Below are 24694 nucleotides of genomic sequence, written 5' to 3'. Positions count from 1 at the left end.
AAGTAGGTAGGAGACTCAGCTTTTTTTTTTTTTTGAGTATGGTTTAGCTTTCCGGGCTCATAACCTGTTGAAATGAGAAGATGCAGGTTGCTTAATTCGTATCTCAAAGTGAAGTAGGGGAACTACTATTTATGTACAGGCACGATTTCTTGTAGAATGTTCCTCCTTCTTCCACACCTTGCCACCGACTTGGTCGCCTCACACTTGTGATCTCCAACACAGCTTTTGTAGCATCAATTGAACGGCCAACAGCTTCAGTGCCAATTCAATGATCAACCGCTTCTACAGCATTAGCTCAACACAGCACCAATTCAACTTATCGCGCCTTTCTTTTACTATAATGAACCCAATTGAGGGTTCCCGCCGCTTCCCTGATGATGTTCTTCCTCCTGAAGGCAACTACAACTCACGGGAGGAACTACATACAGCGATCAATGCTTGGGCAGCGCCACGAGGCTATGCCTTTACATCCTGGAGGTCTTCCAAGACCTCCAATCAAAGAATTGGAGTCATCTTCGGCTGTGACCGCGGAGGGTATGCCCGTCCCTCAAAGAATCCCCAACGGCAGACTGTATCACGTCGTACAGGATGCCTCTTCTCTGTCATGGCAAAGGAGAGCCGATGCGGGACTATATGGAGTCTGAGGCATCGTTCCGGGGCTGACTTCAAGCAACACAATCACGAACCAAGCTTCAGTCAAGTGGCACATCCAATACATCGTCAGCTCTCATCCTTGGATCAATCAACAGTCCAACAACTCTCCAGTGCCGGCGTTGCACCAAAGGGGATTATGTCATACCTACGTATGAACTCGGATACAATTGCTACGCAGCAAGATATCTACAATTGCATTGCACAGGGCAAGCGAAACCTTGCCAAAGGTCAAAGCAACATGCATGCCCTTAATGATCAGCTCAAGAGTGAGGGCTTCTGGAGCCAAATACGCCTCGACGAGAGTAGCAGGGTTACAGCAGTATTGTTTGCACATCCTGCGTCACTTGCGTACCTCAAACTGTACCCTGAAGTGCTTATATTGGACTGCACATATAAGACCAATAAGTATAAGATGCCTCTTCTCGATATAGTTGGTGTTGATGCTTGTCAACGATCCTTCTGTATTGCATTTGCATTCCTCAGCGGCGAGGAAGAGCATGACTTCATCTGGGCTCTTGAGCGTTTACGGTATATGTATGAGCTTCATGGAGAAGCCCTTCCCTCTGTAATACTTACAGATCGCTGCCTTGCTTGTATGAATGCTGTTTCCTCTCCCTCTTGCTTCCCTCAGTCAACCCCGACGCGTAGTGTATCCGAGCAAACACGTCCTACTTGCACGAACTCATGAGAGCTATCGAGAATACTCCATGTAACAATTTCCGAAGCATTTCCACGCCATGGAGCCCTTTATCTATCTCGAAACATATCGAATTCCTGTCTGTAAGAAATGCGAATTCGCCTGCGTATCAAACGAGGTACCTACTCATTTACAAACACGACATCGGGATATACCACCTACAGAGCGACGAAGAGTGGCCGAAGTCATCGGAAGCATCCCTGGTGTAATCAAAGATCAGTCAGGACTGGAAGAGTTTCAATTTCCTCCCCCTACCATCAATGAAGTCCCCTTCCTCACTCCGCCGAAGCCAGATGGACTCAAGTGCCGGAAATGTCCTTATATCGTCAAGCATTTAAAGAAAATCAAGGCACATTGTCACGGCTGCCAGCATTGGAAGAACCCAAAAAGTCGTGGGAGACCCAGGCAAATCGGTAGTGAATTGGAAGTTGAGCTTCCATGGAGAGAAGAGGTTCTTTGCCAACGGTTTTTCCCATCCAGACGGGCCAGCGGATGGTTTGAGGTTGGCCGCAAAACAGCCGGTTATACTCGCACGGGGACGCAGACCAGAGCTGCAATCGATGATTCTTCTGCACGTTCTCAGTTGAACCCAGAGACGCGAGCGCATTTACGAGAGGTACTAGAAAGGGAGCAAAAATATCAGTATGATGAAAAGCAGCCACGTGTTTACGGCAAGGCACTCGGCGACAATTCATTCGCAGGTACGAGCCTCTGGTTAGAGCGCACGCGGTGGCCAATCATCTACAACAATGTTCGGAGGGACATCCTACTAGCAATGACCCGGATCCCGTCCTTTCGCGAGATCGATTTCAAGTCCAGTTCCAATTTCGTCCTCGGTCAAGGACCACGCGATGGCGATGGTGATGTCATCAGCTCAGGAGAGGACGAAATGAAGATATCGTGTGTGCTTGGAGCCGTGGACCTGATGCTCGATCGCTGTGAACTTACAGTTCAAAACACTAGCCGCTTACTTCGCTGTTGGCTGCCCAGTGCTAACCCCACAAGCTATCAGCCGAAGCCTTTTGCTCTGATGGCTGAACCAAACACTAGAAAGAAATATCGACTTATATGGAAACGATTTATTTCCTTCGTGCTGAGAGGCTACCTGATGCCGGCAACTCTAAGAGAGCAAGAGCTACGAATTTCTCTTTCTCCCAACGTATTGCAACGACTAGAGCGTTTGTGGGAGCACAGAGTATGGGAACTTATTGATAGCAGACAAGGAAAATGGCCTGAAATGAGCGAAACCGTCGATGACAGTTGCCAGCCTTATCACTGCAGTTCCCAGGCGAGGCAGCATTCCACGTGTAGTTACGAGGATATGCCACACCACGATCTTCTTTCTAGCATGGATGATAGCAGCTCTATGGATGGCATTGAGGGTAGTGATGCTGAGTATGAGGATTCTGAAGAGGAAGAGAGTGAAGGAGAGTTCGAAGAGTGGCTAGCCGACGCAACACATGAAGGAGCCTCTGTCGCAACTCCAGACTCCACGGTCAACGTTCTTTCCGGCAGGCAAGATATACTTGGAGAGTCTCTCAAAGAATTTCTCGAGCTTCTCTTTCAGGTCAGCATCGCTCTCAGCACCGAAAGATTCCTGGATGGAGATCCAGGGTCTACACTTCTCGTTTACTTTAGTGGTGTCCTAGGGTTTTCCACCGATTGTCGACAGTTTCGCTTGGCTCGACAGTACTGCCCATACTTATCCGGTCTCATATACGTACAGCGTCTCCTATTCTTGGAATATGCTTTGCCTCTATGTCCCTACCCTTCACTTGGGATACGACAGAGGCCATCCACTCAGCAGCTCGAGTGTTTGAACAAAGTTCGACAAGAATACATGGTAGCTGGATCACCATCCTCCTTCGCAGAGCTGCACAGTCTTCGAAACTTTGGTCATAGGATCGCGCGAACCGAGCCGCCGACCTTCTTCCTCCATTGGAGCGATGATGGGCAGAGAGTTTCGTTCGGAGACGAATTCAGTCTATCGATGGAGGATTTTCGACGGCTTCCTAGTATTTTATTACGCGCGCTGAAGAGCTATGCAATGAATTGATGTTCGGGTTGGAACCTAATTTTGATCTCAGTAGGATCAAGGACGACATGACAAACACACAACCGGGGTATTCCTTTGTCCTACACCCAGAGAACAAGTTCGAAGACATGTATAAGGTTCTTCTTGTGCGGTCATGCACTACACGTACTGCCAGACTATCAAGAAACGGCCAGTGGAGGTGGGCGGCTGTTGCATCATATCTCAAATCGACGGCTAAACTGGAAGAAATGATCGGCGGCAGCCTTCTCACCGCTTGTGGGCAGGCACCGCGGTTACTCGAACTGCTGAGCCTGACGGTTGAGAACAGCCCTTCAGCAATCCGCGGGATCTTCGTTTGGAACAAGTCTGTCGTCTACACAGTTCGGCATCATAAGGCTAAGCGGTCAACAAACCAAGAATTCTACGTTGTTCGATTCCTGCCATCTCGGTTAGCCATTATTGCCCTCAAATACCTTGTCTGTATACGCAGGCTTGCGAACTTGCTACGGCGGGAGCAGTTTGGACAATCTGATCCACATGGGCCTTTGCCGTCAAAACAACTGCTTTTCCAACATCATGGCAAGGCATGGGTACCATCTCGCCTAACTGCGATACTAAAGAGCGCTTCAAAGCAGGTGTGGAACCGCGAAGTCAGCGCTCGAATGTACCGCCAGCTCGCGATCGGAATCACCGAAAAGCATGTTCAAGAGGTGCACTCACCATTCAACCGCTATGATGATCTTAGTTCCAAAGCGGATCCAAATGTCGTCTTTGCCTGGCAAAGCGGACATCGTCCTCTACAACGGGGTATCACGTATGGCCTCGATGGCGCATATCCACATCAACTCCAGCCGTCACTCCTCCGCGCATATGAATGGGCGTCCATTAGATGGCACGAGTTTATCCATCAAGCCAGCAAGAGCTTGCCAACCGTGGGAGGAGAATCGCAGACGACAACTTCACAATACACAGGCGCGGCAAGTACTCGAGCTGCCAATCACACATCTAGAAACGACCACGGTATACGAGGACACAGTGTTATAAGGAAAAAGCCGATAAATATCGATAAAGACGACAGTCCTCGTAGGTCGGTAGTTGGGCCGCTGCTTGACTCCCTAACCCATCAGGCTGTCCGTCTTGAGGGTCTTGCCGCTATCTTACCAGAATACCGTGTTCTTGTGTGTTTGATTTGCAAGACGGCAGTTCGACCAGGGGAGGCAATCGAGAGCCATTTTCGCCGCCAACATTTTTTGAAAGGGGATAAGCTAAAGGCAGTCAAAACTTTGCATTCAGGGTGGCTTCTTCTGGACCCGGCGGCTATGGCACCAATGGACAACGAGAGTCAAGTCATTCCAGAATTAGCAGTCCAACATGGGTTTAGCTGCAAGGCCTGCATCTACTTGACGATCAGTAGGGACAATCTTCTCAAGCACTGCTGCCAACGTCATCCTGAGCTAGCAAAGTCAGGCGGGCGAAATCATAAGGAAGTATCTTTACAGACATGGATGAAGGGCAAGTTTGTACAGTACTGGACCGTATTGGATGGTTAGTGGCTACTATACCAAGCACGACCAAAAGTTTTATGACCTTTACGGTAGTCCCCTAGTGATGCTATACGTATATCTACCCCAAAGTTGTGATATTAGGCCTACTCAGGAATGCAGACTGGAAACGGGGCCCTATTTCCACTTCTGAGCCAATCACGTTGTAGCAGCTTCGTTCTTCCATTTTGCCCCTGGAAACGGGCCCCGTTTCTCGCACTAGTAGAAACGCGCCCCGTTTCCAAAAGGCTAGCAAGATGCCAGACGCGTAACTCGCACCATCATCATTTGACTACCAACAAAGGTCACTAAAAGCTCTCACCACACTCTCTTCTCCTAGACATAGCGTTTCTACCTTCCTACTTACCTATCCTTTGATGGATTTATCACGCAAGGAGCTTCGGTGGTTAGAGAAGCTTGGCCTATACTTCAATGAGCCAGAGCACGCCATCCTCTGTACCAGATGCGGGTTTGCCCTTAACCCCCAAAGCGACAAGCTACTAATAAGAGATAGTAGCATAATATAACCCCAGCGAGATAAAGAACCATTCGTTCCAGCCGGATCCAGATCAGATTATTCATTAGGGATGCCCATTGATATGTATCGCAGTTTAAAATAGCAGTGGCCTAGATGGAGCCGTTTATTAAGTTGCCCGAGTTTCCATTTGTTATTTGCAAAACATGCCGTTATGCATACATCAGAAAGCATATCAAGCAGCACATAAAGCAACATCACAGGTCCGTCCGGGCAGCAGAAAGGAGAGAGATTATAAAAGCGGTCCAGTCAGACCCAAATGTCATCCAGACCACGGCCGAGTTAGCAACATGGCCAACGCCGCCACCCATGATTGACCCCATCCCATTTATCCACCCACCACAGAGCGACAAGTTGAGTTGCGGCGAGGAGGTTGTTTACACGTGGCCAGCTCGGCACGAGCCATGCAGAGCCATTACCGCAGTGCCCATGGATGGACGAATCCCCGAGGCAGGGGCGGAAGTGCCCAGCAGCGAGCCATGCAGGCACAGCAGGTCCCGTGGCGTAGCGGTGTCCAGTGTCAACGGTTTTTCAGCAATGGGCCGGGCAGCCGTTGGTTCGAGGTCGGGTTCGGTGCACCGATCAGCCAAGATCCAGACGAGGCAGCCATTGCCGACCGTTTAATGCAAACATTAGACCAGCAGGAGCGCCGGTTTAATTTGGAGGATAAAGAACGGATCAAGGCCGCCGATTCCAAGTTAGACGCCAAGGCGTGGTTAGAGCACGTCGGATGGGCCACCCATTTGCAGGGGTTTAATCCGGAAGCCATGCAGCGGTTGGTCGACGCAGTGGGCGAGCAAGAGCACGAGTTGCAGTTGATCCATGACAGTTTGGTGCGAGTGATAGACCAAGCACGCGCCATAGCCACGCCCACCCACGTTGGAAGCCATGCGTTGTTCGAGGTGCAGCGGAAAGAGGTAGATAAGAAGCCACGGCGGCCGTTCGATAACCGGGTCGAGGACGATACATAGGCGCGTTACACGACTATGTGGACCAAGTTAGTATATTATATATACCGCGCCGAGAAAATGCCAGATACAGATAGGCCCAAGTTTCGGTTATCCAAGCGGCAGGGCGACGCAATGGACGATTTGACGGATTTGGTCGAGGCGCACGTTGACGACCCGGAGGCACAGCCATTAGACGAGGACCGAGTAGACGGGTTGACATTGCAGGTCGTCATTGCCTTATTAGACCACCGTTTGACCGCGGGGGAGTACCGCGGTGCCATCATCAGCGGTTTAGCCGTGTTGGGTATCCGAAAGGACGGTGGTTGGATAGACGTGTTGGAATACACGCCCATATATTCCGCCGTCATCAAGGTTGCCCGTGCCATGGTAGTATACCAGTCGTACCAGGAGAGGCAGGCCGAGGTGATGCGATTGAAGCAGGATAAGATGGACGAGTGGATGATGCGGCGGCGGCAGGAGGGAAATCAGACGTGGGATGAGCAGCATGCCCGGAAGGAGGCGGAAGAGGAGGCCACCAACATGATCGGATTTATCATTAATCCCAAATATGGGCCATAAGTACTATATATGGCAGATGCCCTATCTTGAAAAGAAGTGTCATGATCATCAACAAACAGTTATGCGTACACGTAAGGCCGTCATCTAAACACCAACACACACATGGTACTGAGTCCATAGCGCTGTGCATTTCGCACCGACCGCCGGGTTCCACTTGGCCAGTTGTGCCATCGTGATCTTGTAATAGTTCTGAATAGAGGCGCAGGTGGTCGAGCTGACGAGGTGAAACTTGTTGCAGTTGCTCACCATGCCAGCTTGGATTGGCGAAGGCGTAGAGATTCCATTCGAGGGCGCCTTTGTGGTTGTAGGTGCGTTGATTGTGGTCTTGGTGGGGGGCTTCCAGCCGATGGTGGCGACACAGACGTAGTAGTTGACCAACAAGGATGTGCAGTCCTTGCCGACAGCCGGGTTCCACGAGAGAAAGGTTGCCAGAGGGAGGTTATAGTACGACTCTATAGATGTACAGGTGGTCGTGGACATGATCTTGTGGAACTTTTCACAGTTCTTGACCATGCCATTCTGAATCGGCGAGGGGGTCTGAATACCGTTGGTTGGCGCCTGGGTCGTCGTGGGCTTGGCTGTTGTCGTGGACGGCTTCCATCCTTCGACGCTCACACAGACGTAATAGTTGACCAGCAATGCTCTGCAGTCCTTGCCAACAGAAGGGTTCCACGAGAGAAAGGTCGCAAGCGGCAGCTTATAATACGACTCGATCGAAGAGCAAGTGGTTGTTGACATGATCTTGTGGAACTTATCACAGTTCTTGACCATTCCGTCTTGAATCGGCGAGGGAGTCTCAATACCATTGGTAGGCGCCTTGGTCGTGGTGGGTTTGGTTGTCGTTGTAGTTGGCTGATAACCTTCGACGCCCACGCAAACATAGTAGTTAACCCAGAGAGAAGTACAATCCTTGCCAACGGAAGGGTTCCATGACAGAAAGGTTGCGAGTGGCAACTTATAGTATGACTCAATCGAAGAGCAAGTGGTGGTGGACATGATCTTATGGAACTTGTTGCAGTTTTTAACCATGTTCTCTTGGATTGGTGAGGGAGTCTCAATGCCGCCTGTCGCCGTGGGCTTTGGGGTAGTCGGGGCAGGCTTGGTGGTGGGTGTGCCGGGAACACCAACACAGTAGTAGGTGCTCGCCCAGATGCCGTTGCAGTCCTTGCCCACGGCCGGGTTCCACTTGTAGAACTCGTCAAAGTCGAAGGTACCGTACTTGGCCACGATCTTGGCGCAGGTATCGCCCTTGGCAGCAAAGTAGAATGTGGTGCAGCTCTCAATGAGGCCTTCCTGTGTTGGGCTGGGCTTTGAAGGACCCGTCTCCGCGGCCGTCTCAGTCGCGGCGGTTTGAGAAGGTGGACTCGTGGGAGTTCCAGGGACGCCTACACAGTAGTAGGTGTTGGCCCAGAGACCACTGCAATCCTCTTCAACGGCGGGGTTCCACTTGAAGAAGTCATCAAAGTCGAATGTCTTGTACTTGGCAATGATCTTGGTGCAAGTGTCTCCCTTGACAGCCTTGTAGAAGGTGGTGCATGTGTCGATGAGACCGTCTTGGGTGGGACTAGGCTTGGATTCCTCGGTAGGCTCAGGCTGGTTATCCTTGGTGGTTGTCACCTTGGGAGGATCGTCATCACGAGGCTCCCCGTAGTTGACCTCGACACAGTAGGCGTGACCGACTTGGATGCCAGAGCAGTCATCATTGACAGTAGGGTTCTAGACGCAAAATACAAGGGTCAGCCACTAGAACTGAACAAGATGGCCAGCAAATGGCACTTACATATTCCACAAACTGCTTGAGCTCGATACCCCAGTCAGCTGCCCACATGGCACAGTCGTAGGTCTCGTCGACATAGGTATCATAATAGGTGCAGTCAGATGGGATACCCGGGTCGGTAGGGGCGCCAGGCTTCACCTGGCGACGAAACCTATGCCCCCTGGACGCAACGGCACCAACGGCCAAGAGGCCTTGGGAGATGACAGAAGAGAAGCGCATCGTGAAGTGATCGCTAGGTTGTTGCCAATGAGGATCTGGTCAAAGATTGAAAGGAGGCAATGGCACCAGCAACGTGGTGATTTTTGCGGATCTGACGGGATACTTGATTAAATATTGATTTCCAGCCTTTGCACACATAGGACCACAGTTTCAGTGGCCTCACAGCTTTTCAATCCATGCTCTGCTTTTCTTGGATATTTGCGTATTCGGAGAGATGGGCCGTTCCCTGATCGTATTTCCTGTGACGGTGAGAGTTCTTCTCCCCCCTGTTCAACACCGCCTTCTCTAAATAAGCTCACGCAGGGTGAATCACGTAACTAAGTCAAGTCGCGGGTGTTGGGTGTTCTGACCCCCCCCTGGTCAGTGGATTAATTCTGTTGGTAGTTAAATCTCTCGTTACTACGTAGTATTGTGTTCCTTTGATCGAGGCCAATCGGAGCGAGCACCTTACCTTGGCTCCAGAGACCAGGGGTCACCGAACAAGGGGAGTTAAACCCCTGTCTTAAGGTGCTGACATCTCCACACAACACGAACTGGCAGCAGGCCCACAGGACCCACGATTTCGGCCGTTTGCCGGATTCAGCTCTTTTTTCAGATCTCTCGGTGTCGTGTCGTCGATAAGCCTGAGCCGTGATAGATTTGACTTGACTTTTGGGGGGCCGAGAAATAAAAAGCAGTGAGGAAAAAGAAACGGTCACCTGTTTGTTTACCCTAGAATCTCAATGCATACACAGCAGGACGGAGACGCCACCTTCCCTTGTAATCACACTTTCTTGGCATGCAAGTGCTAAGAAAGTAGCCTTATCTACACCTTAATCCTTAACAATCGCACACCAAACGTCCCAACCTGCGCGTTGCGCAGCCGCACGCGGCGGCGATGGCATCGTCTACGACGAACCCGCCCGCTGCTCCGGATCCCTTTGACCTGGGTATCCACACCCCCGCCAACCTGAACCGAGGAGCCCGTGCAGCTCTCTTGCAGAACAGCCCCGCGATCGTGAACGGCCCAATTGGTGTCTCACCCGATCCCGGGCGCATGGCTCAAACGCCGTCCTCGCCACTCAATGCCACCACCACCACCACCACCACCGCTGCTGCAGCTACGGAAGGAGCTCGCCCTGACCACCCCTCATCACCTCCTAGACAACAACCGGTCTCTATTGTCGAATCAGCCAATAGGCTCGCACACGAACGCGTGGAGGAGTATAACGCCAAACTAACGGTCTTCCAGGCCTTCTGCGCCAAGTTCGAAGAAGCTGCGCAGCAATTTACCACTGGACCTGAACGACAATTTGCCCAACAGTTCGCCAACAGCTTCCTAGACTCCTGGAGCCGCGAGCTCTCCGGTGCTGGACCAACCCCTAAGCCCACGTACAGCAGCGTCGCTGCCTCACCTCCTGCGGCTGATCCCGGCCATCTACCCCCCCAACGCCAACGGCAACAGCCACATCGACAACAATTCGACGCCCCGCGTCGCCAGGAGCAACCGGCGACCATCGCCCCACCCCGAGAGGACCTCCGGGTCTTCATCCGCCTAGAAGCTAGAGCCCCGGCTCGGGGACAGAACAGCTACGCGATCCGGACCCACATCTGCGGAAAACTCGGCGCCATCTCAAACAAGATCCGGCAGGTATTTCCCGTCAGATCGGGATGGGCCGTCCTGACTGCCGACCCTGAGACCCGCGACTACCTTGTGGAGAAGCAGGCCGAATGGGCGGCGGACCTAGGGGCTACGACTATAGAGACTAACAAAACATGGTTTACCTATGTGATCTCAGACCTTCCCCGAAGACTAACTGACTTTCATGGCAATGAGGTTGATGTTGACAGCATTGTCAATGATGAGATAGAAATCCAGACAGGGCTCAAGCCCGTGGACGTGCGCCCCGCGCGACAGACCTCAGAAGACCCTTTGACTAAGACCCTACTTGTGTCTTTCCTGAAGCCTACTAAGAAATACTGGTCCGTCCTCGGCAGCCACCCGGCCAGACCTCTCGACAAAACCGACCGCCCTAGGCAGTGCGAAACATGCTGGGACTACCATTCCTTCCGGATATGCCGTAGACGGCCTCACTGTCAACGGTGCGGCAAGACGGGCCACGCCCTGGCTGACTGCGCTGCAGCAGAGCAATGCGCCAACTGCTTAGGCCCCCACCGGGCCGGCTTCCACAAGTGCCCAGCTCGGCCGAGGAAGGTGCACGGCGTCTTTCGTCGACTAACTAAGGAACAAAGAGAACATGTCCGGGCAATAGGCGCTGAGACTTACCGTCAGCGTAATCCTGAACCGCGACTAGAATCACTGCACCGCACCCCCGAACTGCAACGCAACATCAATACATCGCAAGAACGGCCAGACACCCACGCATCTAGCCCAGCCGCATCCAGAGCGCCCTCATGCATCATGGTGGCTACAACATCCGAAGCAGAGGAAGAACCAGAGCATCCTAGACCTGGCTCACCAAGGAAGCGCCGCATAGTTCTTATCACCCGCCCTCATGACCAGGAATAGATACTTGCAGACACTAAAGAACAACCGACACCCACTTAGGATCTTCCAGGCTAACGTCGGTAAGATCCCTCCGGCCCACGACTGCGCCTTGGCACTAGCCGATTCTGAACGATATGACATCGTCCTCCTACAAGAACCATGGACGGCCTCCACAAGCCTGCAATGCATCACTAAAACACACCCGGCGTACGACACATTTGCACCAGTCGACACATGGAACAGTAACGACACTCGGCCTCGAGTCATGACCTATGTCCGACGAGACCCAAGGCTTCTAGCGGACCAGACCCGACCCATTCAGTCCCGAGATATTCTATGGCTTAGGGTCAACGACATGACCATAGTGAACTTCTACCGCCAAAACGACGAGAAGGACGCGCTGAATGACCTGCTGCAATGGCCTGTGCCGGAGCGCTGCCTCGTCGCTGGCGATTTCAACGCCAGACACCATACCTGGCAGACCGGACAGGCCACCAATCGAGGACAAGACATCGCCTCTTGGGCCTCAGAGAACGACCTAAATCTGCTAAATAGCCGGGGCATCCCGACAAACCCACACGGAAATACTATCGACCTCGCCTTTGCTAACATACCACTAGCTGAAGCCGCAATTGAGGACCATCTCGCGACCAGCTCCGATCACTTCACACTCAAGCTCACCCTCCCCGATATAAAACCAGTCCCGATGCAACCAGGCCGGATACGCGTGACAACAGATGACGAGCTCAAACGGTTTGTCGAAATCGTGGAGCTCGGAGCCGCACAAATCCCTCTCGCAGACTCGACCCCATCAGAGCTTGACGAGCTCGCCTCGAAGCTCGTGAACCTCCTAACATCGGCGGCGAGAGCGGCCGGCCGACCTTCGCGGAAGGGGGCGCATAGTGCTCCCTGGTGGACCGAAGAATGCGCCAGCGCCGCAGCTGGGTTCCGTGCAATAAGAAGACTCTACCCCCTCGGGTTCAACCAAGAAGTCCAATTCGCCAAACGAGACCTCCACCGTGTCGTGCGCCGAGCGAAGAGACTCTACTGGCGGAACCTCATCGATAGCTTCTCGGATAGTAGCTCTGTCTTCAAAGCAGTGCGATGGCTAAAGTCCCCAGGGGCCTTCCAACCGCTACCGCTGCAAGTCGGCGACGTCGTCTACGAAACCCAGATGGATAAGGCAAACGCACTCCGACAAGCCACCCTAGAACGCCGAACCGCAGAAGATGACATCCAGGACCCTTGGATCGAGGTGCACCCCCCTAGATCGATACCATTCCCACCGGAAATCTCCCTTGATGAGGCGCAGCATGCGACCCTCCACACAGGAAACACCTCCCCAGGATCAGACAACATCACGGTTAAACTTCTCGAGGCCGCGTGGCATATCATCGGGACGCACGTCCGCCGCCTATTTCAGGCATGCCTCACTATAGGCCATCACCCAGAACCATTTAGGGAGGCGGAGGTGGTCATGATTGCGAAACCGGGACGAAGGGACCTCACGAAGCCGCGGGCGTGGCGGCCCATCTCACTGCTCTCCTGCCTCGGCAAAGGGCTAGAACGACTCATTGCACGCCGGCTAGCATGGGCAGCCACCCACTACCAGGTCCTCCACCCGCAACAGGCCGGGGCACTTCCGAAGAGGTCTGCAACGGACCTAGTGACAGCCTTGATCCACGACATCGAAGAGGCATTCGCACGCAACAAAGTGGCCACATTGGTCACGATGGACATCCAAGGCGCGTTTGACACCGTCATGCGCAACAGGCTGGTCCGTCGCCTACGCAAGCAAGGCTGGCCCGATCATCTGGTCAGATGGGCTAGATCCTTTATGGGGGGCCGATCTGCCCGTGTCAGATACCAAGACACCGTCACCGCTTCCTCTCCTCTACAGTGTGGCCTCCCTCAAGGGTCGCCAGTATCGCCGATCCTATTTCTGCTCTACACGGAGCCCATCTACCGTCTAGGCAACCCCCAAGGCCGCTTCGGCTACGCAGACGACACAGCCATCCTGTTCACAGGTGACACGGCTGACGAGACCGCCGCGGCGGCGTCTGAGTCTATCGAAGAAATGATCCGCTGGGGTGCGGCAAACGGTGTCTCCTTCGACCCCGAAAAGACCGAAGTCATGCACTTCTCTCGCAGCAAACTCAGGTTCCCCCCAGCGATACGCCACGGGGATATCGTGAAACAGCCCGAATCGGCCCTGCGCTGGCTGGGCATCTGGCTTGACAGCAGACTATCATTCCGAGTCCACGTAGAAAAGTGGGCAGCAAAAGCGAAGGCGGTGGCCTACCACTTGCGGGGACTCGCCAGCACGAAACACGGTCCGTTGCCGAGCGCCGTGCGAAGCGCCGTCAGAGCATGCGTCGAGCCGGTGCTGCTCCACGGCGCCGAGGCGTGGTACCCGGGCACAAGCCGGCCGCGGTGGAACCAACCATCCAAAGACGTACCATCGAGCAACCAGCATCTCATCCAGAGAATGACCGAGGCCATGAACCAATCCATGAGAGCCATCCTACCTGTCTGGAAGACAACACCCATCGCCGCCCTCCACCGGGAAAGCGGAATACCACCGGTCGCCCAGCTTCTCGAAGCACGGCGGCTCCGCTTCTCTGCACGACTCAAGTCGCTCGATGAGGCTCACCCACTGGCGAGCCGGACACGCCCACCCCGCCAACCTACTTACCACGACCTTATCAAACGAAAATACCAAGCACCGCCAGAGACCAGCTTCAGGACACGGCTTCAACGCACCGACGAGCTCCTCGCACCCTGCGCACGACCAAAGCTCATCCAGCAACGCTTTGGCGAAGAGCAAACGACACCGCCGCAGACAGCATCGAAAGAGAAGACGGCTGAGGCCTTCCTTCACTGGGTCCAGACACTCAATCCACTCGCCCTGGTCGTATACTCAGATGGCTCCCTGTCTTCGGACGGGGCCGCTAGCTACGGCTTTACCGTCCACCAGAACGGTCTCCCGATCTCTGATGGATCCGGTCGCCTCGGGCCGGCCGAGGTCTTCGATGCCGAAGCAGCAGGAGCATTAGAGGGCTTAAAGGCCGCCCTGAGCCTGCAAGAGTCAGCAACCCAAGACATCTTTATCTGTCTAGACAACCTCGCTGCTGCTACATGCCTGCGGGGCACACCATCAGACTCCTCCCAGGAAGTCTTTCTCGAGTTCCAGTCCCTAGTAGCATCGCACGGGGCCACTCAAGTGCGCTGGGTACCCGGTCACACCAAAATCCCCGGTAACGAACAAGCCGATAAACTAGCAAAAGCAGCATCCTCGCTGCCCGAGCCCGAGGGCGCGCGACCCACGCTGGCCTACCTGCGAAGAATCGCGAGGCAGAAACCAAAAGAAGCATTCAGTACCTGGTGGCCCTCCGCCTCCCCTGAGCAGTATAAGAGATTCAATCTCAAGGCGACAATAGCCTGCCCGCGGGAGCTCTCGCTCCCGCGTACAGTCTTGCACCACTTACTCGCCGCAAGGTCCCTTCACGGGGATTTTGCCGCATACCACGAGAGGTTCAACCATAGCGAAGCACGAGTGGCCTGCTCATGCAACCGACGCAAAACACCTGACCATATCTTCTACTGCAGAAAGGTACCGCCACGGAAGCGAGCGAGGCTCGCTCCCTCGCCGAATACGGCAGTGAATCTGGCATTAGGAAAAGACTTTGACAAGTTTGTCAAGCTGGCCAAGACAAGCGCCTTCTTTGATAGGATCTGCCCTCGCTACTAGACGGGGCCGACCCGAGATGCAGCTGCGTCCGCTCCCTCCTTTATTCCCTCTTCTCTTCTTTTGTTACCTCTTTCTATTGCACAGGCTCGGCCAGGCAGGGAGCCGTAACGTTCTCCGTCTGGCTGCGGCCATCCTCAACCACGGCCCTCCACCATGACTATCCTAGTCATGAGCTGCCCCGCGGCTACCATTCACTAGCCGTGCCTGGACCGCCCGCTGACGGGTAACAGGCTCGATATAAAGCGCCATTTGTGCCGATTATATGCTGGATAGGGGACACTGTATGGTTAGATCATAGATAGACTCCCGTAGCTCAGCACGTCCTGTGCTCCCTTAGGAGACTTCTGAGGCCTCACGGCCTCCCGGACGAAAAATATACATACATACATACATACAGGACGGAGACGCTGAGAAGGCCTCTGCTGATTGGACAAAGGTGCCTGTAATTAGTGCGTCAGGGTCTCGGTATTGAGACGCGAGTCTACATACGGTAATTGATCTTCGGCCTAACGGTGTCAACCTACGGTAGGGTCGGGCCGTGTGTGACTCGGGGTAATTAGTTACCTACTTTCAACTACCTGTTGGCTATGGGCGCCCAAGCGAGCCAACCTAGCAAGCTAGATATGCTGCCAGATTTTTTTTTTTTTGCCTTCTTCTTCTGAATCAGGCAGGTCTGAGTCGGAGCGGAGCCACTGACTTACGAGCTAGATTTGCTGTTCCTTGCAGGCTGCAGACGAGTTGCATTGCATGATCAACGAACGAGAAATTTCCACGGTAGTATTGGCTAGGCTTGGCTACCTTATTGGCTCAACCCGGCTAACCAATGTTTGTATGATCAACGTGCAGAGTCGCACAGATGATTCCATCCTCTCGGCTAACTTTGTCGTGCGCTCGGTCGTACCGACTCTTCCGGCACATCGCGGGGAGATTTGATACGGTTGGTGACGGTCTACGTGGTAATTACCTGTTGAGCGGAAACAGTTTGGTTACATAGTAATGGATAGAACAAGATTATGACTACATGGAAAAGCTGGTATTAAAATTCTACAAGCTGTTGGTGAATGGGAATCGTTTGTTGCCCATCATTCCTCGGCGGCTCCAGTAGATTCGTACGTCGTGTTCCATCCCGCGATGGGTGCCACACACAAAGCCTCGCCGGGAACCAGACTCTTGGTACATTCGTCCCTCTCTTGTGGCAGGGAAGGGTTGACCTCATACATGACATCCTCCTCGCAGATGTCGTTCGCCGCGCAGATACCCTCGCACGTGTCCCCTTCCTCGATGACGTGCCACAGCCCGCACTTGAGCGTCGTGCCATCCGTCACGTTGGCTTCCTCGGGGGGATCCGTGAGCACCACGGCCGGACCGTTGGCGCTGCTGAACTTGAGCCTGACCTGAGCGACTGAGGCATCGGCATCTAGCGAAGCTGACGAGGGATCGACCCTGGAAGCGCCAAAGGGTCCAATGCAGATGGACTTGCCGTAAAAGTCGGTCGCCTTGTGCAGGTTGGTGCAGTCGGCGTTGATCCAAGAGTTGTAGTACTCGACGTCGTCCATATGGAGGCCCTGCGCGCGCTCAATGGAGAAGCACGTATCGTCGGGCTTCACCACGTACGTCGGGCACGTCGAGGGCAGGCAGAGCTTAAGTCCCGCGGGTAAGTCACGGCAGTCGCCGATGAGTTTCTGGTTGCCCATGTATAAAAAGACGCCCGCAACGCCCAGGTTCGCCTTGGCGATCGAGTCACACGTATCGCCCTCCTTGGTCAAGTGGTACTTGTTGGTCAGGCAGTATTCCGTGGGCTCCTCGACCTTGGGCGGCGGGGGGATCTCGGTTGGGCCGGAGCCGCCGCACGTCTTGTAGACCTTCTCCAGCTCCGACTGGTAGTAGTTGTTGTAGATGGAGTACGATGAAGACTGCATCAAAGCGAGGCGGCGGAGGTAGCAAATGTGGCAAAGCTCCTCACGGGGCATCTCCTCTCCGTCGTCCAACTCGGTAAACTCGTCGATGATATCTAACAAGCACAACTCAGTTAGCCATATTCTTTTTATTAATTCGCGCGCCAAACTCACCATTGCAGTATCTCTTGGTCTTGGGGTCTTTGACACAAGTCTCGTTCCAGCCGGCCCAGATGTAGCCGCCATAACGCTGAGGGACGCCGCTTCCGACATCTTCGCCCGCGCATGCGCTGACGACGGTGTTGAACCAACTCTTGAGCGACGCAGAGCAAGTACCAGTGCAAATCTCGTCCGTCAGAGTCACGTTGTCAAGCGATCCACGATAGCGCGGTTGCATAAAGGAGCGTATATATGCGGGACAGGCAATGTCCGCCGACATGGCCTTGACGCAGGCATCGCCGACGTTGGCATCCTCGAGAGTGGTGGCGTTGTAAATCTTGAATGTGGCACTGGCACCTGGGCACAGGCTCAGCAAGGGGACAAGACGCTTGATGACAACCATCGTTATGTTGTGTGCACTTGTCCTTTGACGGTTCACGTGCGTGCGTGGGCTGAACAGTGAGCGAGTGGGTGAAGTTAGTTGATCAACAGACTCGACATGGAAAAGTGGTGGACCCAAGATAAACCCCGAATCAAGCCGAGAGATCCTCACGTCGATGCTAAGACTCGGCCGACTTCCGGGCCTTGTCTGATCATCAACTGATCTCATCCCTCGCTAGGTGGGCCGGGCCGAGCTCATTGCCTCTTACTACCGAGAAGCGGACTCATGCACCATCGACGCCGAGGGTCCAGGCCCGGTTCCGCGCTGGGAAATCACAAAATGGTGGTGATACGTGGGATTTTTCACCAAGCTAGACAACGGCCAAGACGGCTGAGCAGAGTTTTATCCTTTGATGTAATGCTATGTTGGTTCCCCCCTGGCCTTGGGCAGCGTTTTGACTAAGTAACGCTGTGTTGGTCGGTCGTCGACCCATGATCACCAGGGCATCCCCATTATCCAGGTAATTATTTTTCTTTCCTCCTCGGTTAACGGGTCAGTGTTAAACCCCGAATCCTTGATCGGGAGCTAAATTCAAAATTTACTCGTAGCTTCCTAATCTAGGCAGATCGCCGAGACTGTCGCCCCAGTCCTGGTCGGTGAGCCTCCTCTGTTATCCGAAGAGAGGATCCTGCCCTGAGGAAATACCATGGCCATGTATGCATATCTTGGTCTCGCCGAGGGCTTCATATATCTTTCTGGCATGTAATAAAACTTGTTTTCTGTTGAAGCTTACTTGCTGTCAGCGTCGGTTCGCTTGTGATATCTCCAAGTTGATGCTGCCATATTCTTTCATCATCAACAAGCTCGGTTCCATGCTTCGCATTGCTTGGGCTACCCCCCCTTCTCATTGGACAACCTTCCTTGATTCTGAGTCCCTTCTCTTTTCATTCCCTCAGGCCCTAGCGCCCTTCGACGGGCAAAGATGCATCTCCGCGCCTGGTTCTTCGTCGTGCTGCTGCTAGGTCTGTACGTAGCAGCCGAAGATGACGCGACCTGCAGCGCCACCAAGAGGTGTGAAGAGGGATGCTGCAACAAGTCTGGCAACTGTGGATTTGGCCCTGACTGTAAGAAAACTGACATGTTGTGCATCATGACCAAAAGCTGACCCGAGATAGATTGTGGGAAAACAGTCTGCCGCTCCGACTGTGACAGAAAGTCGGAGTGCAATCCAGGTTTCGGTAAAGAATGGGCCAAGAGTAACACTTGTCCTCTCAATGTCTGCTGTTCCAAGCATGGATACTGCGGTGTAAGTAGTCGGATGGCAGTGGCTTTTCAGGGGAAAATGTGATGTGCTGACAGGTAATCTATAGACAACCAAAGACTTCTGTGGAACCAAAACGGTCAAACGCCCGAGCTGTGGGAAAACCGGCAACATGGAACGCGTCGTTGGCTACTTCGAAGGGTGGGCCAAGAGCCGACCTTGTAAGGTCTTCTGGCCTGAAGATATTCCCATTGGCCTTTACACGCATATCAACTTTGCTTTTGGTACCATTAACCCAAACACGTTTGCAATCGAGGCCAACGACCCGGAAGACGAGGACATGTATCAGCGACTGATGCTACTGAAGAAGAAGGACAAGAACCTCAAGATCTACCTTGCCATTGGCGGGTGGACGTTCAATGATCCCGGTCCCACAGCCAAGGTCTTCTCTGACTTGGCGGCGTCACCAGCACGGCAAAGATCCTTCTTCAACTCGGTCATGTCCTTCGTGGCAACGCATAAATTCGACGGGCTGGACTTGGACTGGGAGTACCCAGTAGCTGAGGAGCGTGCCGGCCGGGTGGTTGACTACAAGAACTTTCCCGTCTTTATGGCCGCGTTGAAGAGAGTCATGGACACAGCCGACAAAGGCTTGACTATCACGCTGCCTGCGTCATACTGGTATCTACAGTACTTTGATATCAAGAAACTGGTAAGTCGACTCCCTCATCAAGCAGCACACACACACATCCTGGCCCGGAAGCTGACTCGATGCACACCTAGGAACCCACAGTCGACTTCTTCAACATCATGTCCTATGACCTGCACGGTGCGTGGGACCAAAACGTCAACTGGACCAAGCCCTATCTCAACGCCCACACCAACCTCACCGAGATTGAATCGGCACTGGATCTTCTCTGGCGAAACAACATCGAGCCGAGCAAGGTCGTCATGGGCCTCGGCTTTTACGGTCGCGCCTTTACGGCTGCATCGGCGGCATGCCGGAAGCCAGGTTGCCTATTTAGTGCCCCGGCCAACGAAGGTAAATGCAGCCGAGAAAGCGGCATCTTGCTCAACTCAGAGATCGACATTGAAGTCAAGAATCGCAACCTGAAGCCTGAGCTCTACAAAGAGGAAGCCGTCAAGGTGGTGACGTGGGGCAAGCAGTGGGTGTCATATGATGACGCCGAGACACTCAAGATGAAGGTAGAACGCGCTTCAGAGCGATGTCTGGGCGGTGTCATGGTGTGGGCTATTAGCCACGACACCGAGGACGCCAAGTACAACAAGGCATTGGCCAAAGTGCTCGGCCGCGAAGTGACAAGCGGCTCCCTGGATGATGACAAGAAAGCTGCCGAATTCGAGAAGAGGCCTAACGAGCAATGCCGGTGGTCAAACTGCAAGGAAGGATGTCCCAGAGGCTGGGTGCACGTTGGTCGTCTCGACTCGGGCGCTCGTAAGGGCGAACTGATGTATGACGAGACAGGTTGTGGTGGCGACGGAGCCCATTCCTTCTGCTGTCCGCCCGATGAAGACATCCCCGAGTGTGGTTGGTACGGCCACGGGGGAGGCAAATGCCAGAAGGTGACGGAGTGCCCGAGTGGCATGGTAGAGATTGGGTCCAACCAGATGTACTGCAAGAAGCCGCCCCGCGTGCAGACGGCGTGCTGCAAGACCAACACCAAGAGCATGAAGCTCTATGGCACCTGCCAATGGGGAGACTATCCGGAGTGCGAGACCAGCCCCGAATGTCCCAACGACACCTACAACTGGCTCACGGCCTCGTCTGGCTCTGGCTCGGGTGGCCTGAAGTGCAACGATCGCACCAACGATCTCGGCAGTCCTATCATCGGCGTGCAGTTGCGCAACTACTGCTGCAGCGTCAAGCCCGGCCTACGCTTCATCGACTGCAGCCTTCATCGCGACGTCGGCCCCGCCCCGGACAACATGCCTGATGGCTTCTGTCGCAGTGGATGCCCTAACGACCGGGTCCGCGTCGCCCTCGACACAGAGGTCCCCTCCTGTTCCTCTGCCGTCGTGGGCGGAATGACCACGTGCTGCAGGACAGACTACTACGACGAGGTGCTAGTCCCCAATGAGAAGCTCAAGGCCTATCAGCAGGCAATGGCAGACTGGGTTGAGAACGAGACCTGTCCTGACCCTTACAAGGTCTTTACCAAGCGTCGGCGGTCGTTGTCGTCGTCTACAGAGCTCGCTATCCGGGCCGACCTCGAGGTCGACCATATCACGGCTCACGTGCTACTCACCAATCTGATCGCCCGCATAGGTAGCCAAGTCATGCTAGGCCAGGAGACCCTCATCTGGAACAACGCTGTTCCGTACGAGTACCTGCAGATAACCTACATCAGCAACTACATCCGCCAAAATTGGCGCCTTGAGTGGGAGGGCCCCTCGGAGATGGCCCTCGACATCCTGTGCAATCCCCTCCATTGGGCCAACCGGATCAAGGCCTTCCTGACGGGAAACCTCGAGGCCTTGGCTAACATTCCGAACTGCACATATGGAATTTGTGACGAAGAAGGATACTGCGAGTACCTGGGCGACGGCAGCCCCGACCTCGAACGTCGCCATGCCACCCTCCCACTCGACGGCGGCCACATGCATTCCAGCCGCTTTGCTCATTCCCACCACCATCATCATCACAGCCGCAGCAGCGGCAGCGGCAGCAACCACTTGCTGGAACCCCGAGCAATTAAAACGATCAAGATCAAGGATCCAAGCGAGGAAGAAGGGAGCGATCCGCATAAATACAACGCCGAGATCCCTGGCGTGAGTTCTACTCCGTGCAGCTAGCTAGCTGGCCCCCTAACAAGCCGCCTGCCATTGCAGACTGACACCAGAGCAGAATCCGACCCCAAGCGCCGTCGCCAAGAATACTCCCAACAACGCGTTGCTCAAAAACGTGGTCCACATTCGCATACGCGATGACTGCACGCACGCCGCTGTAAGCCTGGGACACTACCGGGACCTGCTTAAGCTGGTATTGCAGGGTGCGTGCTCTGTTCCCCCGCCAGGGTTAATGCTAACAGCTGTGACTATCTAGTGGAGCATGTCATGGATAAGAACATAATGGTGACCTTCTTTGAAGATTCAGCCTCTGGAAAGTACGAATCACCCGACCTCATTCGATCATACTATCTACCTATGACACATATTAGGGAACTTGCTAACAGATTTTGCTTGTTAGGCTCAAGTCTGGCACAAAATCCAACTTTGGGCCTATTCCCATTGCCTTCTGGGAAGCTTTGGACGATATAGACTTGGAAGACGAGGCCAATTGGCCTACGGACGAGGCCGATAAGACTAAGAAGATAAAGTTGCCTGCACTTCCTGGAGGCAAAAAACTGTCCTTCATCATGGACCGCGCTTTCGAGTGTTTGGGAAGCGAAAAAAATGACCAGGTCTTTATGATTGTTGAGGAAGCAATCAATTCTGCCAAAAGAGACGTGGGTCCCCCCTTTCTTCTTCTTCTTCTTCTTCTTCTCTACTTCTGTTTCCCTTCTAGCTGCTTTTCCTTATTTAATTCATCTTCTCCCATCTGCTTGCGGTACATATGGAGTGTCCACTGACATACACAGGTGATGCTACTACACCGGACCGTTGGTCAACCCCATCTGAAGGACTTGCTAAACAGGAAAGGAAAGTCGAAAAGGACAATCAAGACAGACAGTGAAAAGGTACTCTCCCGATTTCAAGGAGGATTCAGCGCATTCAGGTACATGCGAGTAGACGACGTCAAGAAGAAGCTCAACAAGATCGTCAAGGACGTCCATGTGCAATTTCAGTTTGCCGAGTCCGTCTACAACAAAAAGAACCCCAATAATAGGGTACAACTTGCCGACTTCTGGATCGAGTGGATCAAGGATTACTACGCACATGTGGAAAAGACATTTTACAAAAACACACTTGACATGGTGAAAGAGGTGCGGTTCGAGCTGGACGGTCTAAAGGATGAGTTGGCTAAAGAGGCATTCTTTGTTGTGAGGTCCTATGAGAAACGGGTGAAAAATCCAAACAGATACAATATCGATACGAGCGGCTTTCCTGCTACCGGGGACGTGGATATGGGAGGGACTTGACGGCGGTGGTATTTGGACCTGAAGTAGGCCGCTCTGATCCCATTATTAGATCATTAATATCTACATAGTTGGCACAACTGCTGTATTCTTTCTTTCTCCCTCGTCTCCTTAATTTGTACGATCTGGTCTTTGGCCACTATAGTGGAAACTCAATCGACGAACTTCGGAACACACTCCTGTGGGATCGACCGACAGGTCCCCGGGCCAGACGTAATCCTCCAGATCTTGCTCAGGTCCATTGAAGCTAAGAACCAGTTCGGTATTGTATGCCAACCGCATCAGTTTTTGCCATAGCTGCAGTAAATAGCCTGTTGGGATCCTCATCCAACCCCACCCCGGAAACCCTTCACACCACTCCAATGAGATCGCCTTGACAATGAATTCGCCCCTTGCAATATCCTTCAATACTGATTCGTCTGCGAGTAAGACAAAGTCATAGACCTTATCTCCCATAGCTCGCTTGTCATCAGATTCCTCGTTTTTGCATAATGCCCGAATGCCGTGAACATCAAGTCCATCTAGTAGTGATGCATCCTCACGAGGATTGAGATGGAATAATTCCTTGAGTCGTTGCACATCGCCCTGGTCCACCTCCTCCTCTACATCCTCTTCATCCTCGTAATACCCGAATGCCAGCCTGGTTTGCTGTTTCAACGCGCCCAGAAGCATATTCCAGTACTTGTCGGATTGCGGGTCATAGTACGTGCGATAGATAGTAAAGCCCCATTGGCAGTAGTATTGGAAGTTATCGGGATGCTTCCTGCTTCTATGTTGCCGCTGGACCCCTCGCGGGGGGTCCCAGACCAAGTCAATCATTTCGTTGACGGGGTGGTGAGCCATGTTCGGAGACCTTGGATGTGAGAAGATGGGCTGATCTTAGGTGTGTTGGAACAGGGGTGAAAAAGATTTTAAGAGGTGAAAAAGTTGACATGTGCTTTACTAGCGAGGGTTAATGATTTGTATGATAATAGCCGAAGCTCCGCGGATTAGCATTAATCCGCTATTGCCCCCATATTGGTTACATTGAGCCTGCTCAGGAGATTTGGTGGGATGAGGATTCCGAGGACAGTGACGATGAGGAGGAGTATTTTGCTTTGCTAGTCAAGTCGATGATCAAATAGCCATAATCATCCTTGTCTCGCGAGGTTAACTCGCTCCCTACTCAAGAATATACGCCAGAAACGCAGTGCGTTTCCCTTTTCTGACTAATTAGCGTCTAGAATTTCCGCCCCGTATTTTCCCTTCTAGAAACGCACTGCGTTTCTCACATAGCGCCAATAAAATCAGAAAACCTAAAACGCGAAACGCGTCGCGTTTCCGTCTTCTGACCCTACTGGACAATGACCCGGTTTTCTGACAGAATCGGCCATGCAAAACAGGTCTATGGGCTCCGTGCGTTGGCGCAAAATCGGCTGACATTGAATCAGGTCATTGATTGGTTCTAATTTGTTAAGCTTGGGATTTTGATGCGGCAAAACATCGGGGGCCCACGTAACCTTGGAGACGAGAATGAGATTTGCAGGGCAAAGCTAGTGTCGCAGGGTAGGCATGATCTTCACGGCCACATGAAACAACTGCGTTAGTAATCTAGCCGTATGCTTTAAGTAACTCTGCGGGATGGAATACCCCGCACAAGAGACAACCTCAGACAACAATCAATCAACACACTGC

The 24694-nt window shown here is 53.2% G+C and overlaps 8 protein-coding genes across 8 annotated transcripts; 5 read left to right on the top strand and 3 right to left on the bottom strand.

Moving 5' to 3' along the window:
- Positions 1 to 340: 340 nt before the first annotated feature.
- Positions 341 to 4936, top strand: MRS44_018340 (uncharacterized protein; the record flags this gene model as incomplete). The annotated part of the gene is made up of 3 exons (XM_065616535.1): positions 341 to 1219; positions 1380 to 3316; positions 3442 to 4936. The coding sequence occupies 3 exons, from the start codon at positions 341 to 343 to the stop codon at positions 4934 to 4936; spliced, it is 4311 nt and encodes a 1436-aa protein (XP_065472607.1).
- A 930-nt stretch (positions 4937 to 5866) lies between these two features.
- On the top strand, positions 5867 to 6433 carry MRS44_018339 (uncharacterized protein; the record flags this gene model as incomplete). The annotated part of the gene is made up of 1 exon (XM_065616534.1): positions 5867 to 6433. The coding sequence occupies one exon, from the start codon at positions 5867 to 5869 to the stop codon at positions 6431 to 6433; it is 567 nt and encodes a 188-aa protein (XP_065472606.1).
- Positions 6434 to 6490: 57 nt separating this feature from the next.
- On the top strand, positions 6491 to 6991 carry MRS44_018338 (uncharacterized protein; the record flags this gene model as incomplete). Its single annotated transcript, XM_065616533.1, has 1 exon — positions 6491 to 6991. One exon carries the CDS (start codon positions 6491 to 6493, stop codon positions 6989 to 6991), a length of 501 nt encoding a protein of 166 aa, XP_065472605.1.
- Positions 6992 to 7075: 84 nt separating this feature from the next.
- On the bottom strand, positions 7076 to 8987 carry MRS44_018337 (uncharacterized protein; the record flags this gene model as incomplete). The annotated part of the gene is made up of 2 exons (XM_065616532.1): positions 7076 to 8707; positions 8772 to 8987. The coding sequence occupies 2 exons, from the start codon at positions 8985 to 8987 to the stop codon at positions 7076 to 7078; spliced, it is 1848 nt and encodes a 615-aa protein (XP_065472604.1).
- An 877-nt stretch (positions 8988 to 9864) lies between these two features.
- On the top strand, positions 9865 to 15226 carry MRS44_018336 (uncharacterized protein; the record flags this gene model as incomplete). The annotated part of the gene is made up of 2 exons (XM_065616531.1): positions 9865 to 11463; positions 11546 to 15226. 2 exons carry the CDS (start codon positions 9865 to 9867, stop codon positions 15224 to 15226), a joined length of 5280 nt encoding a protein of 1759 aa, XP_065472603.1.
- A 1082-nt stretch (positions 15227 to 16308) lies between these two features.
- On the bottom strand, positions 16309 to 17683 carry MRS44_018335 (uncharacterized protein; the record flags this gene model as incomplete). The annotated part of the gene is made up of 2 exons (XM_065616530.1): positions 16309 to 17237; positions 17296 to 17683. 2 exons carry the CDS (start codon positions 17681 to 17683, stop codon positions 16309 to 16311), a joined length of 1317 nt encoding a protein of 438 aa, XP_065472602.1.
- A 961-nt stretch (positions 17684 to 18644) lies between these two features.
- Positions 18645 to 23023, top strand: MRS44_018334 (uncharacterized protein; the record flags this gene model as incomplete). Its single annotated transcript, XM_065616529.1, has 8 exons — positions 18645 to 18786; positions 18838 to 18968; positions 19033 to 19635; positions 19707 to 21713; positions 21790 to 21934; positions 21988 to 22048; positions 22132 to 22390; positions 22523 to 23023. 8 exons carry the CDS (start codon positions 18645 to 18647, stop codon positions 23021 to 23023), a joined length of 3849 nt encoding a protein of 1282 aa, XP_065472601.1.
- Positions 23024 to 23131: 108 nt separating this feature from the next.
- On the bottom strand, positions 23132 to 23863 carry MRS44_018333 (uncharacterized protein; the record flags this gene model as incomplete). The annotated part of the gene is made up of 1 exon (XM_065616528.1): positions 23132 to 23863. One exon carries the CDS (start codon positions 23861 to 23863, stop codon positions 23132 to 23134), a length of 732 nt encoding a protein of 243 aa, XP_065472600.1.
- Between the last annotated feature and the right edge of the window lie 831 nt (positions 23864 to 24694).

This window comes from Fusarium solani, assembly GCF_023522795.1.
Source record: "Fusarium solani strain SB1 chromosome Unknown bctg00000015, whole genome shotgun sequence".
NCBI classification, from domain to species: Eukaryota; Fungi; Ascomycota; class Sordariomycetes; order Hypocreales; family Nectriaceae; genus Fusarium; species Fusarium solani.
The sequence above is the reverse complement of the archived record's forward strand: the minus strand, read 5'-3'. Positions and strand labels throughout refer to the sequence as shown.